This window comes from Mytilus trossulus, chromosome 8 (assembly GCF_036588685.1).
Source record: "Mytilus trossulus isolate FHL-02 chromosome 8, PNRI_Mtr1.1.1.hap1, whole genome shotgun sequence".
NCBI lineage: Eukaryota > Metazoa > Mollusca > Bivalvia > Mytilida > Mytilidae > Mytilus > Mytilus trossulus.
This window is the reverse complement of record NC_086380.1, coordinates 22,703,309-22,719,205: the sequence shown is the minus strand read 5'-3', so window position 1 is coordinate 22,719,205 and position 15,897 is coordinate 22,703,309. Positions and strand designations below refer to the sequence as shown.

General features: G+C 33.8%; 2 protein-coding genes across 6 annotated transcripts in view; one reads left to right on the top strand and one right to left on the bottom strand.

Moving 5' to 3' along the window:
- LOC134680707 (helicase domino-like) overlaps positions 1-9,643 on the top strand; it is a 67,304-nt gene extending 57,661 nt beyond the window's left edge. For 4 of the 5 annotated variants that reach the window (XM_063539898.1, XM_063539900.1, XM_063539899.1 and 1 more), the window contains exons 42-49: positions 499-666; positions 1,060-1,279; positions 1,916-2,058; positions 2,556-2,648; positions 3,061-3,150; positions 3,718-3,895; positions 4,636-4,734; positions 7,403-9,643. In XM_063539898.1, coding sequence (XP_063395968.1) covers positions 499-666; positions 1,060-1,279; positions 1,916-2,058; positions 2,556-2,648; positions 3,061-3,150; positions 3,718-3,895; positions 4,636-4,734; positions 7,403-8,277 — 1,866 coding nt within the window. In that variant the 3' untranslated portion in view covers positions 8,278-9,643. The remainder of the gene's footprint in view (positions 1-498; positions 667-1,059; positions 1,280-1,915; positions 2,059-2,555; positions 2,649-3,060; positions 3,151-3,717; positions 3,896-4,635; positions 4,735-7,402) is intronic. The other variant, XM_063539901.1, reaches the window with a different exon arrangement.
- A 2,981-nt stretch (positions 9,644-12,624) lies between these two features.
- LOC134681752 (fumarylacetoacetate hydrolase domain-containing protein 1-like) lies at positions 12,625-15,619 on the bottom strand. The gene is made up of 3 exons (XM_063541395.1): positions 15,495-15,619; positions 13,472-13,568; positions 12,625-13,139 (listed from the first exon to the last, which is right to left on the bottom strand). The coding sequence occupies exons 1-3, from the start codon at positions 15,566-15,568 to the stop codon at positions 12,651-12,653; spliced, it is 660 nt and encodes a 219-aa protein (XP_063397465.1). The 5' UTR covers positions 15,569-15,619; the 3' UTR covers positions 12,625-12,650.
- Between the last annotated feature and the right edge of the window lie 278 nt (positions 15,620-15,897).

Here is a 15,897-nt window from a genome sequence, read left to right as displayed (position 1 = left end):
CAACAGCTGGTCTAGTAAGTCTAAACACTACTGTCACACACACCCAACAGCTGGTCTCGTAGGTCTAAACACTACTGTCACACACACCCAACAGCTGGTCTAGTATTTAAAGTCATCATGCTTGCGTCTTTTTTTTTTGTTCAGTGAGGACAGAATTTCAACAGGTCATAATTGGTATTCAAGCTAAACCCCAATCTATTCATTTGTAATTAGTTTGGTACTAAAGAGCTAGCAATGAATTGACATATTGTAACTATATTATATTTTGTTGAGTCCAGTTGTCTTCAAAGGTCACATTTTACTGCACAAGCTTCAATCAAACCTTAATAACACAATAGCTTACTTACAAACAACTCAAATTCATTAACATTTTGTACATCATATACATGTGCAACTCATTTCGTTGTTGCATTGAAGGATTGTTTTCAAGACGACAGAATAACATGCATGTTGAATATCTAGTTTCTCTCCTTGATGAGATGATTTTTCTATTTACAGCAGACAGCCACATTAGCCAAGACAGCAGTAGGACAGGCAGTGACGGCTGTGTCCTTACCTCGTGCTGCCAGTAACATTGTAGTTAATACACCACCAGGAGTGGCATCTAACTTTGCTGCTATCAATAGAAGGATGAGTCAGGCCAGTGCAGGACAGCCTGCTACTGTGGTAAGAACTACTAGAAACATTCTACAGTCTTTAATAGGCAAATCAGGAAATAATAACTGAACATAAATGTTATAGTAAGGAACTTATTTTCATGGAATCAAGACTAACTCGGATATCATTTTCATAAATATGAATCCAAAAATCAATCGCATTTTAAACAACATAATTGATTAAATTAACAAATGTTTTATCATCATGCAGTAGTATTGCAGTTTTATAGCAGAAATTTCTTTGATAATCTCCACAAGTAAATGTATTCAAACTCAAAATATTGCAACATTGATTTCAAAAGAGAATTTAAATTCCACTTTGAGTGATTTCATTTTCAAGTAAATATTTTTTTTATGTCCCCCTATGAAAGAGTATGAATGATAGATTATTAATGTTTTTTAGGCTGTATCAAATATGTTGACATCAGCCATTCGAGCTCAGCGTCCAGCAGCTCCTCAAACCATACAGGAGATTACCTCTGTAAGTCAGGGTGCCACAGGACAGATAGCTCAGATCACTACAGCTAGGACACAAGTCTCTACAGTAACCACATTGACACCAGCTCAGTTAGCAGTGGCAGCAGCCCAACAACGAATACCTGGTATCACAACTATTGCTGGAAGTAAGATCTTGTTTTGACTTATATTTAACAAAACTATATAGATGAAAATCTGTTTTTGGTGATGTGTACTTTTAATTGATTTATAATTGCATTTGCTTAGAAAAAAAAAGTTTGAAGTATTTTCGTCAAATAAGATTTTTTATTAAATGATATTGATTTAAGACATACTTTGTTTAAAGAACCTTTAACAGCTTGAAAATGATATATATTATGTGCTTTTAAGTTCTGGTTCAGTTTTTCATAAAACTTTGGTCCTAAAGTCTTTTGGTATTGTTGTCACATAAGCGACCATACTACATCTCCTATTTCTTATATATCTTATAAATATAAGGTAACCATGTAATATTAAATTGTTAATTGAAAAGCCTATTAAGCAACCTTGTAATTGATAGTTGTTACAGCAAAATGTCTTAAGTAAAGTCATAATTTAAGTAGGTATTTTATCATCCTTTAAAAGAAGACTAGTCCAACAGATAACCAATTTATCAGTCTGTAGGACTAGACTACTCCAAAAGAAGGATAGTATAGTTAACGGTATAATAATTTCAAAGTTCAGCTAGCAAGCATCTATATACCAAAAATATTACCTTTACACACTAAAGTCTTTTTGCTGTAATTTGATGATCTTCTTTGTAGATACTGTGGTAGGACAACAACTGACAGTAGCTGCTGGTAAAACATTGACACCACAACAACAATTAATGCAACAGAGACATCTGATTGGTCACCAGGCTATACAACAACAACAACAACTCAGGATGCAGAAACTTAATATTACAGTAAGTCGCATAATGTGAAAAATCATTACAAGAAAGGTTAAAGTAAACATGCATGTAATGGTGGTTATTCATTCTATTGCTGAAGTGTGACTGGTACAGGAATTAAAAATAAAGAATAAGAGGTCACAAAACTACAATGGAGTAACAATAACATCAGGAAACAACAAAATGTATCAGAGATGTTTTTGTACAAATAACAAAAACTGAACTGAAGATCAAACAAAGTGAAGATCTGAGTTATTAAAAAAATATGTTAAAAATATTAGAAAAAAATAACAATATCAGAAATCCATTCAAGGCAATCTTGTTATTTAACCATGCAGAAATTACAATAGGGAAATTATCAGTGAATGTTTTTTATTGCTTATGAAATTGAATCTTGAAGGTGAATAAATATTCCACTTAAAATATGAATGTAAACTTAATAGTTCATTGTCTTTTGAATTTTTGCATTCAATTTAATATTTGTCTCATTAATTTTTTCTCTTGAATTTTAGCAACAGCAATTACGACAGATTCAACAGAGTGCTCGTCCAGGGATTCCCCAGAAAACAGTTATAGCTCAACAGCTGGTCACCAGTGTGGCTCAGGTATGACCTGAATTTCTGAAGAACAAACAATTAATCTTATCATTTATTATACATTCCTAATTTCCCTAATATATTCATGTGTTATGACATGGAAAATAATGAATTAAGTTCTTTCAACTGGTCAAGAAAATAAACAGGATAAAAAAGTAAAGTTAGCATGGTCATACTTATTATTGTTTTATCAATCTTCTTGTGAAGCATGCTCACCTGGAGAGAGGTCTTGGAAGGGACACACCAAAGAAATTGTTGTTTGAACGTACATGTTGATTTTAGTTTCTGTTCTCTCACATTAGTTTGCCTCAACCAAATGTTATAAAACTTATACACAATACTTATTTCCACAAAATACAGATCAAGTTTGAATTTGGGTGACATAACTTTTTACATATCCTTTATGCTTTATACAATGTAGGTTCCACGGATGAAGAGACAACTGACACAGGATGAGTTAAATCGTCTGAAACAACAACAGCAGCTTATCCAGAAACAGGGACAATTACAAGTAGGTCTCAACTTAATCTATGATGGTAGTCTGAAATTCAATAATTACATCTCAAGACCTGCATTAATAAATGTCACTCATTGGTCATATTTACTGATTGTAAAAAAAACAGATTTTTTTTTAATATCTATAAAATTGAGTATGGAAATGGGGAATGTGTCAAAGAGACAACAACCCAACCATAAAACAACAGCAGAAGGTCACCAACAGGTCTTCAATGTAGCAAGAAATTCCTGCACCCGAAGGCGTCCTTCAGCTGGCCCCTAACCAAATATATACTAGTTCAGTGATACTGAACGCCATACTAATTTCCAAATTGTACACAAGAAACTAAAATTAAAATAATACAAGACTAACAAAGGCCATAGACTCCTGACTTGGGACAGGCGCAACAATGTGACAGGGTTAAACATGTTTATGAGATCTATGTATTTGTTGACAACTTGTAGACTAACATCAGCAATTAAGAGATTAACATACATGTGTATTTTGTGTCATATAAAAGTACACAATAGAGTTGAAAGTGGCGTTAAAAATCAATAAATCAAGACAATTTAATTTTTTTAGTTGCCAGCTACACAGATAATAGCCCAGGGTCAGGTGCAGCAAGTTGGTCAGCCTGTTTCAGTGGCTGGAACTTCTGCCCACTTAGTGAAGACCGTGTCCACACCAGTACCGCTACAACTACCCACCAGTACAGCTGTCAGTATAAACGTTACAGTTCCTGCTCAAAAGACAAATATAGGTATATAGGCAACTTGATATTCAATCAACATATTGCAAGTAGAATCTGAAAATTCTGATTTATTAATGATATTTTTTATGAACAAGAAAAATTGATGTAAGCCATTTTAACTTAGGGATATTCCATTTAAAAGTATGTTTGACGGTAGGAAGGAAAGTTTAGTTTTTGAATGTTGGTCAAATCTTTTTCAGTATACGTCTATTACCATTATGCAAAATTATCTGAAAATGGTTCTTGGTTATAGGAATGTATTGGAAGTCCCTTCCACATACATTTTTGAAGGAATAGTCCTTATAGTTTTCAGTTATGAAAGTGTTAATTGTTTGCAGCTAATTTTGAAATCAAATTACTTTGGAAATTCTGTAGCCCTTTTCACAAAAAATCTGAAGTGTAAAATTTTTCGTTAGTCTAAAATGTTCCTCAACAATTGAACTAAATATTTTATCTTACGATCAATTTTACACAAGATTTTTTGTGAAAAGGGCTACAGAAACTAATACATCATTAATGCGATTGAAAAAAATTGTATACAATCAAATCACTTTTAAGATAATAAATGTAAGTTTGTACTCTTTTGAACCTTATACTGTTGCAATTTTCACATTTATAAAACCTTTGCTACAATTTCTGAATATGTTGAGATTTTTCTCGAAGATAAGTGAAATATTTTCTATATTAAATTGTTACTTATACTATTGAAGTACATTAATTTTTCACAAAATAAATAAATATATTCACAGCTACCAAAGCAACAATCAGTCAGCTTCAGAAGGGACAGTTACCTCCAATGCAATTACTTAGAAAAGCACAGCCCATTCCTGGACAACAGAAAATCACTTGTAAGTATGGACACACACAACATTTAAATTTCTGACAACTTTTCAAATCCATGGGATTTCATTGGCTCCAGTGTGGGTCTCATTGGGGTCTAAGCGTGATGCAGGATTGCTGAATTTGAGTAAGCATGAAACGTGAAAGTCAAATTATTGTGTCGTGAAAACGGGAATTGAGGTCTTGCGGGACCCGGTAAATGACAAAACAAAACAGTAAGCGGGATCTGGGATCGGAACCCCCCAATGAGACCCCCTTCAGTGATTGGGTGCTAATATTGTCATAATTGTTTAATTTACTTTTATATTGTTTCAATTGGTATGTACATCTATGTGCTTAAATACTATTTTAACTCATTTTGAATCAAGTTCAGTCTATTTAATAAAATTCAGGTCAACACCTCTCTACTGGGGGATATCCCCAATAAATTGGGATAGTTCTTAAAGCCAAATTTCCATCTAGATTGGTTGAGGACGAACAGTATTTCAGACATATATTCCATAAATGTTCATTGTGTGATTAATGTAAATGTTGTTTTATTTTATTTTATAGAAAAATTCCCCTTCTTACTGTTTTATTACATAAATGTATGAATTTGTTATCTGTTGCGACTTGATCTTTATTTCTGATTATTTTTCTATAATGTAACCTTTATAAGATAATTGAAAGATTTGTCTTTGTTGTACAATCGTTAGCCAATTATGCTGATTTTCAGGAATTTGATTCCTTTCTCACAAAAGCCCCAAATGTGTTTTACCTTTACAGCTAATACATTAATGCTAGTAAGACAAATCTTTGTTTAGCTTGCTTGCTTTGCTTGTATCAATGTTTGCTCAAGCATGGCAATTAAGATAGGTGGGGCTTCAGCTTGTATACATCATACTTAAATTTTATGGGACGGTTATGTTTGAAGTTAAGGACTCTAAATTTTAAAACATCACAAGATGACAAATATAAAGCGCAATGGAGGAAATGGAAGCCAAAAAAATTGTATTGTTTTTTTCTCTCGAAGATCTGCATTTTCATCATCCAACTGAAAAAACTATCGTCAAGTACTTTTAGAAAAGCAAAATAACTATTCGAACACACCTACTCTGATTTAGTGATTCGAGTGATTCATTACATAGGTATTTCATTTGACCCATATATTTCATCTTTTAGTAATGTGATTTTTTTATGTTATAAAGTCAACCTGTAGCTTTGCTATATAAAAATGATAGAATCTGAAGCGAGATGATGTATCAAATGTTCTTCCTTTGTGCGTTTTTTAGACAAATTTTTCATCTCAAACACACCCTAACATAAGAAGGTTCACTCGATTTTCTCTTTTTGATACAATTGTTACCAATTTTTTGATTTTTTTTCTTGAGTCTAGTAATGGAAGGACAGACAGGGAAATAAGTAAACTTATAGATTGAGATGTTCTCTGTCCATATTAATTTTAAAAAAAAGGGAAGTATTTTCTTCATCCAACTTGATAGATAACCATGTTGTCGACTTGATATCTAACTGTTCTGCTTAGCTATTGAATAGATAAATTAAAGACTTATGCAAATGGTTGTTTTTTTACAATAAAACACTCGTATTTGAGAAGAAAATTGTTATTTTATTTGTTTCTATTCACTTTTAAAAAATTTCGTACTAAAGTAAACATAACAGAAAGCACTTATCACCTTCTCTATAAACAAAGAATAATCAGTTTGGAGGTTTACAAGCAAAAATTAATCCAAAGTGCGCAATATTCAATAACAATAGACATAATAAATAAAATAATTAAGTCATCCCCCCCTAATTAATTTATCTCTTTTATTAGAAAATCAAGTGCACCTTCTTTATTTGGGTGTGTTTGAGATGAATATTTTGTGTTGAAAACGTACAAAGAAAGAATATTTGATACACCATCTCGCTTCAGATTCTATCATTTTTATATAGCAAAGCTACAGGTTGACGTTACAACATAAAAAAAATCACAGTACTAAAAGATGAAATATATGGGTCAAATGAAATACCTATGTAATGAATCACTCGAATCACTAAATCAGAGTAGGTGTGTTCAAATAGCTTTTTTGTTTTACTAAAAGTACTTGACGACAGTCTTTTCAGTTGGATGATAAAAAAAATGCATATCTTCGAGAGAAAAAAACAATACAATTTTTTGGCTTCCATTTCTACGATTGCGCTTTATATTTGTCATCTTGTGATGTTTTAAATTTTGTGTGACTGTCCTTTACTTCAAACATAACGTCCAATAAAATTTAAGTATGATGTATACAAGCTGAAGCCCCGCCTATCTTAATTGCCATGCTTGAGCAAACATTGATACAAGCAAAGCAAGCAAGTCAAACAAAGATTTGTCTTGCTAGCATTAATGTAAAAGCTGTAAATGCAAAACAGACTTTGAACGGATTCGGCTATACTTTTTGACCTTTTGGATTATAGCTCTTCATCTTTTATATAAGTCTTGGATTTCAAATATTTTGGCCACGAGCATCACTGAAGATACATGTATTGTCAAAATGCGCAACTGGTGCAAGAAATTGGTACCATTAATTTTATTGTATTGAGGCTTGTCCATCTATACATTTAAACAACAAATGTTATCATGCAACAATTCAAACCTACTATTTGTCATGATGTTTTTGATGAAGGTATTTAAATTTTGTCTTTAATTTTCAGCCATTACCCAGCAAATGGGGAAGACTCAGATACCTCTCAATACAGTTCAAATCATACCTCAACCTCAAAGTGCCTCTGGTCGACCTCTAACCTACCAGCTGCAGCAAATCATGAGTACAAACAAACCTCATCAGGGGTCAATGATAATAACGTCTCAGCCGACAATCATTGCCACAGTTACTCAGAGTCAGCCCTCGGGACAGATTGTTACTAAAGTCCTCACCTCATCCCAAGGTACCATACCAACTTCACAGATACACACCATTTCCGTGGCATCACCTGCAATTAGTCAGGTGTCAGTGGCTGCCAGTGCACCAACACAGATACCTGTAGCAACAATTAGCATGGCTCACCCCTCTCAACAGGTTGCCAAGTCTGTAACAGTGGCAACAGTCAGTAATGTTAGCGGCAACACTGTTCAAGTTCATCCAGTGGCAACTCATCAGGCTAGGATGGCCACTTTATCACAGGCTTCAATAGTGGCACATCCTATTCAACAGATTCAAGTGACTCCTAGTGGCTCATCAGTACAGCAGCCAGCCACAATTCACGTTCATTCCACATCTCAGCCGTCAACGGGCACAGTAGTGCCTCATACATCATCACCATTGACATTGACTGTTACCCCAGCTAATCAAACACCACCCCCTAATGTAACATTAATTCAGCAACAGGTACCAGTTTCACAAACAACAGTACAGACTGGTACCGTCACTTCACAGGCAGCTCTAGCAGCAGCTGCAGCACTACCCCCACAGTCACCAGTAGTTCCAGGAATTGTTACCACAGTGGTACAGACTCCACAAGGTGGGCAACAGTCTTTAAAACCGTCACCCTATGCCATGAGGACGAGGAATCAACCAAAACATCAATAGTTATTGACATTCTCAAAATGATTCATTTGATATTTTATTGATTGATGACTAGAAATCATAGTTTCTATATAGTTAAAACAGGGACAAGACCAATAGGATGTCACATAAAAATCTACCAGTGTTTATAAACAAAATGAGGGCAGCAATGACATGAAAACACTGGTGTGAAACCTTCAGTGAAAGGACAAATACTGAAACAAACAAAAAAGTTAGTGAATAATAAACATTGAGAATTCTATTGATTATTTCTTGTATTATTTATTTGGTTTGTATAAGAATGAGTCTATGACCATGTGTAGAATTTACTGAAACAAACATCCTCAATATGCATGAAATATTTGCCACTGGATGTTAAGAAAGCAAGTAATGGGAACATTGTTTTCTATATTTATTTTTGAAAGGAATTTTTTCAATGACAAAATGAGCTAGATATCACTCTGTCTAATACATGTATAATTGGCCATAGGATAAAACATTTCTATTGACGGTTATATGCATTGTTAAAGAGAGTGAGTTTCTTTGTAAACAAAATAACTTTGAATTTTATTATTTAATAGTTATTGACATTAGAATGAGTTGAAAGTAAAACACTATAGATTAGAAGTAAATGCATGGTATATTTGTATGTTTATAGAATGTATTACGTAGACTTTAGTGAGTGTTAATTATTACAATTGTTTGATGTGGTCTTGGAGTTCTAGATTTTGTACTGTGTATGTATGTGACCATTTTAATGCCAGGATATTAGTACAATATACTAGATTTCAATGACATTTTCATTTGCTAGCAAACTCCTGTGGCATTTTATTTCCTTGTTTTTAAACTCTGTGTATTGTAGTCTGAAAACTTATTTAAATCTGGTGTATAATTTATCTTATTTAATGAATTTGTAGAGGTTAATCATGTTAATATTATGACACACAAGTTTTCATCAAACTTTATAAGAATGATACAGAAATTGTTCATTAGACCGTGATAATTTTCCTGTTATTTATGATATGACAAGAATGATGCCTACTACAAAATTTACAAGGTTCCAAGCTGGTAATCGTTTTGCTTTGAAATACAGTAAAGCAGGATTTTTGTAGTTTTTTTTTATATTTTTCTTGTTAGTGAGCTTGGGAACTTAAACAGTACACCAAATTCGATAGATAATCTTTTCAAAATATTCAGTTTGTTTTATTGTAAAATTTCATTGTTGATGAAATGCTATCATTTAAATTTTTAATCATATTTGACTGTAAAATGTGAAGATACATTAACTTTTAAAAGTACTTCATTAAATGATGATACTTTACTTTCCTTTTTGATTTATGATAAATCAGATTGTCATGACTTCAGAATTATTATGTGTTGAGATATATATGTAGTTAATCATTCATCATGTACAAATTTCATTAAACATTTATAAAAAAAAAGAATGGAATCTATTATTTTCATGCCTCATCTAGGGTCTGAGGGTTTGCTCGTCCCTCTGTCCTGTTTCAGGTTAAAAAAAATGGTCTATGTAGTTTTTGATGAAGTTAGATCCAATCAACTTGAAACATAGGGCACATGTTTTCTATGATTTGATCTTTCTAATTTTAATGCCAAATTGGAGTTTTGCCCTTAAGTTTGTGGACAACTGAACATAAAAAAATGATAGTGCGAATGGGACACATTCTTGTTTTCATAATGACAGGAGAAAGTATGATGAGACCACCTCTAGGACCTTTGTATTAAAAAATCAAATAGTATTATCGTTATACTAATTATACCTTATACAAAAGTTCCGCAGGGTATATGTTTTTGACCCATCCATCTGTTAGTCCTGTTGTCATCGCATCTCCTTAGAAACCACACTACATAATTTATTGAAACGTGGTAGGTAGTAAGGACTTACTATGTAGTTTTAACCTTGTCCACCTGTCCATCCCAAAATTGGTTTGCATTTATATCTTGAAACTTATCCATAATGCTTGTTACCACAAAACACATATCAAGTTCTAGAGTTGTGGCCTTTTACAAATTGAAAAATTGCTGAATTTTTCATTTCCATGCTCTTACTTGTGTTTGTCTGAACCAAATGTTATGAAACTTATCAACAATGTTTATTACCACAAAACACAGATCGGGTTTCAAACTTTGTGCTGTCACTTTTATTGTTCTAGAGTTGTGCCCCTTTACAAATGGAAAAATTGCTGAAGTTTTGGTTCTCTCATTTAATAAAAAAAGACAACAACCTGACCAAAGAGCAGACATCAGCCAAAGTTTGCCTCAACCAAACGAAACTCATTCACAATGCTATTTTCAACAAAACACAAATGAAGTTCGAATTTTAGTGACGTCACTTTGACTGTACTAGAGTTATGCATCTTTTACAAAGAAAAAAAATGCTGATTTTTTTGTTTCAGTTCTCTCACTTAAATTTGCCTCAACCAAATTTGGTGAAACTTGTACACAATCCTAATAACAAGAAAACTCAGTACAGGAAGAGAATATTTCATCTGTTTAAATGAAAAGAAAACCGGTTTTGTACTAGCTATACATAGACTGACTCATTGGAACCTGATTTGTACTAGACTGACACACTAAAAACCTGCTGTGTTCTAGACTGACACTGAAAACCTGCTTTGTATTAGAATGACACACTGAAAAATGTTTTGTACTAGACTGACCAGATGAAACCTGTTTTGTACTAGAGTGAAACTGGCTTTGTACTAGACTAACACACTGAAACCTGTTTTATACTAGACAAACAAGATGAAACCTATTTTGTACTAGATTGGCGTGCTGAAACCTGTTTTATACAAGATTGGCACAATGAAACCGGTTTTATACAAGATTGACACACTGAAACCTGTTTTGTATTAGACTTGCACACTGAAACCGTATTTGTACTAGAATGACACACTGAATAAAATTGAGAAATGAAATGGGGAATGTGTCAACAACCCGACCATAGAGTAGACAACAGAAGGTCACCAACAAGTCTTCAATGCAGCGAGAAATTCCCACACCCGGCGGCGTCTTTCCTCTGGCCCCTAAACAAATATGTATACTAGTTCAGTGATAATGAACACCATACTAAACTCTAAATTGAACACAAGAAACTAAAATTAAAAATGATAATAACTAATCCACTGAAACCGGATTTGTACTAGACTGACACACTGAAACCTGTTTTGTACTACTGTCAAAATGAAACCTGTTTTGTACTAGACTGACACACTGAAACTGGCTTTGTACTAGACTGACATGCTGAAACCGGCTTTGTACTAGACTGGCACACTTAAGCCAGCTTTGTTCTAGACTGACATACTGAAACATGTAATGTACTATACTGACAGTGACACTGAAACCGGCTCTGTACTGAATTGACATACTGACACCTGTTTCGAACAAGACTGACACACTAAAACCTGCTTTTTATAGACTGTCATACTGAAACCGTACTAGATTGGCACGGTGAAACCCTGTTTTGTACTAGATTGGCACACTGAAATCGGCCTTTACTAGACTAGACTGACACACGGAAACCTGTTTTGTACTAGACAGACAAGATGAAAATTATTTTGTACTAGACAGACACACTGAATTATGTTTTGTACTAGACTAGACTGACAAATTGAAACCAACTTTGTACTAGAATGACACACTGAAACTTGTTTTGTACTAGACTAGGCTGACATACTGAAACCTGTTTTGTACTAGATTGGCACACTGAAAGCAGCTTTGTACTGGACTGTCACACTTAAACCTGTTTTGTACTAGATTGGCACACTGAATCCGGCTTTTACTTGATTGACACACTGAAACCGTCTTTGTACTAGACTGATACACTGAAACCGGCTTTGTACTAGACTAACACACTGAAATATGATTGTACTAGGCTAGACTGACACACTGGAACCGGTTTTGTACTACACTGACACAGTGAAACCGGTTTTGTACTAGACAGACGCACTGAAACCGACATTAAATGGACTATGGTAAGGTTAGATCAGAAGGAATACACCAAATGGGCCTTATGGCTAGATAAGCTCAGAAGAAACTCACCATATGAAGCTAAGAACTAGGTTAGAACTTAGATCATACAGAACACATCGAATGGACATCCGGGCTATATCAGCTTTGAAGGAACACATCAGATGACCTAAGGGCTAGATTTACTCAGAACGAACATACTTATCTCCCCTGCCCGCACGTCGTTCACAATTCCACAAAAGGACGCCCTTCAAACCCTCTGTAATTCGTTATAGATGTGTTTGGTTTTTAATTTTCAAAAGAGGAACACCAATGTAAATTTATATCTGAAATTAATTACAAGTTGACAAAGTTTTTAATAAGTAAAATTTCAATAGTTGAATCATTTATAGCAAAACACACAACATTTAACTTTTAGACACATTAAATTTAATACTATCTATGTTTTTAAATCCTGCTTCGATAACATCGCCCTTATGGACTGTATCAAACCCTGGAGGGGTTCCAGTAATGATGAGATCTCCTTCCTCAACAGACATATACTGAGTTACATATTCTATCAGATAGTCAACAGGGAAAATCATATCTCCGGTATTCTCGTACTGACGTTGTTTCCCGTTAAGATTCAACCAAAGCTGAACATTTGTTGGATCAGAAACTTGGGATTTTTCTATAAATCGTCCAATAGGAGTTGATGTATCAAAAGCTTTCGACAATGCCCATGGATGTCCGTTTTTATTTGCTTCCAACCAATGGTCTTTGGATGTCATATCTAGTGTGACACAGTATCCACCTATATAGGAATCAGCCTCTGAACGGGAGATATTAAATCCTCTCTTACCAATCACCACGCCGAATTCTATTTCATACAACATTTCTTTGCAGTTTGGGGGAAACTAAAAAAATAAAAAAGGCATGCAAATCAAAAACAGAAAATACTAGTATAAAAAATTGTACAAAAACAGAATGGTTAAAAACGGAAAAATAGATAATTTGCGTGAAATTCGTTCTAATTAAAACTTTAAATGCAAATTTGCTGTAATATATGATAAATCCTATTTGGATCAATAATAAAAGTACTACCTTCACGATAAAATATCACTCTAATGTGCTGAGAAAGGAAATTATCAGTCGGTAAAATCAAAGAAAAATTTCGTAAAATAGCGATAAATATTTGCTTCTTATCTATAACTTTGTTTTACATAGTTTGGTGTTAGTTTCAATTTACCCGTATATCTTGTCCCTCTGTGATATATGTTGTTGTAGGCTTAAGAAAGATCAGTGGTTTATTCGGAATCGGCGCTCCCAGTTCCTTTGCAACATTCCTAAAAAAATAATTTATAACAACACATAACAGAAGAACAAGTCAAAATGAAATCTGAATGTTTTCTCAATGAATCATTGTCATGTCAAATGCATGAAGATCTGGATAAGGGTTTTGTGACAGAGTAGAGCATAATTAACAATTAAATAATGCAGAACAATGGACCACAAAATAAACTTTAGAGAAAATTGGCCTAAAAAATAACGAATACAGAAATGAATGACCCCCTCAAGACCCTCATGCATGAAGATACAGAAATAGTTCATAGTTTAAAAATTGCACACAATTTGTCGACAAAAGGCTGACGATTTAAAAAAAAATATGAGGATATGCGCTTTTATGAGGGGGGATAGGACCTTTATCGGCACTCCGGGATCGGGTGTTTTTAAGCGAATTTTTTTTTCTTCAAATTTCGGGACCTCGGGATTTCGTATTTTTTTTAAGCCCGGGATTTCGTATTTTTAAACCCGGGATTTCGGGATCAGGACCCCTCCTACCCCCTTCTTTTATCTGAGGAATTACAAATATATATATATATACACCAAAGGAAGTCAATATGATATATAATACAGCCTTTGACAAGTAATTAAATATTAGGATATATGTATTTCGACAATCTTAATTGCATGTATTATATTTTGTACTACGATGCTTAAGTCGATAAGATATATTTATAAATCTTGAGAGCTTTTGATAATTTTTTTGTATGGGCTCCTTTTGTAATATTGTTGATGAGCACTGCCAGAGACGGATTTAGGGAGAGGGGGCTTTTGTCATTTAATTGTGTACAATTTTTAAACTTAATTCATATAGATTTCTCACTCTCTCTCTTTTCCTACTCCCTTCCCCTTCTTAACCTAATTTAGGGGGAAATGATTGACCATTGTGGATATATTTAAAATCGATGTTGAATAAACACATTTTACATGCTGTTAACATGGTTAACATGAATATCAATAATGTGGTCATTTTTATAAATTTCCTGTATATACAAACATGACAAAACCTTGAAATTTTCGAAAAAAATAAGGATTTTCTTATCCAAGGCAGAGATTACCTAAGCCGTATTTGTGACAAGTTTTTAAAATTTTGGATCCTCAATGCTCTACAACTTTGTACTTGTTTGGCTTTATACATATTTTGATATGAGTGTCACTGATGAGTCTTATGTAGACGAACGCGCGTCTGGCGTACTAAGTTAATAAATCCTGGTACCTTTGATAACTATTTGCAGCAATTGTTATCCACCCCACCCCCAATCTATTTAATTTAAAAATGACCCGGTCGGGTTAGGGGAAACCATCAATTATTTTTCCATGGCCTTATAACACAGGCACTTGTTTCTGTCAATATGGGGTTTACTATCCATACCAGTACAAAAAATGTACAGTAAACCCCATATTGACAGAAACAAGTGCCTTATAATCTTTTTGTCGTGCTGGTGTGAAATAAAGTTTATGGGAATAGGGTCAAATCTCAGGGTCAAATACGCCTGCTCTGAAAATCACGAAATCATGTAAAAAAACAATATGATCCCGAGGTGTAATGATGAGAACCATTAGCAAAATCTAAGGGCCTCTGTTAGCATATCAACATTTTTTATATCACCTAAATGTAATATAAATAGACAGGAAATACGATCAACTATATGTAAAAAAAAAACATTGATATACACAATTTTATTTGCAAACAATGTCACTGTGAGCAAATCACAAAGGTAATCTGTACATTGTGTAAAATGCTACTTACGATAGACCATATTAGTGGATTGGATAGTTTTAAATGGACGCTCCATACAGTTGCAATAGTGCGTGTCTAAGCAAATACAATTTCGATTCTTTATAATATGCATTTAAGAACTGTGTGCATTTGTTAAGTTACTGGACCGTGGTGATGCAATCAATCATACACTAAGACTACACATTACCTATAATTCATTCCAATTCCAATAATCTTTTTACCAAACTGATAAAACAGATTTAAACTCCTTGACGAAGACATTTTGCACAATATGCACTGTAGGTAAACAAGTCATACGCTAGAATGATTTCACCGGATAAATTATTATCACATGTGCTGTAAAAATAGATTTTATTTTCCACAGATTTAATTGATTGAATTGATTGTTCGTTTGACGTCCAGTGGCATATTTTCAATATATATCAAGGACGAGAACCAATTAGGAAGCTACCATTTGATTTTTATGGGAGGGGGGGGGGGGGGGGGGGGTGGGGGGCTAGGATGAAAAAATAGGCAGGACAGGAGTTTTGATTAAAAAAAAAGGCAGGATGAGACAACCAAAAAAAAATTCAGGATGACAATTAATGTAA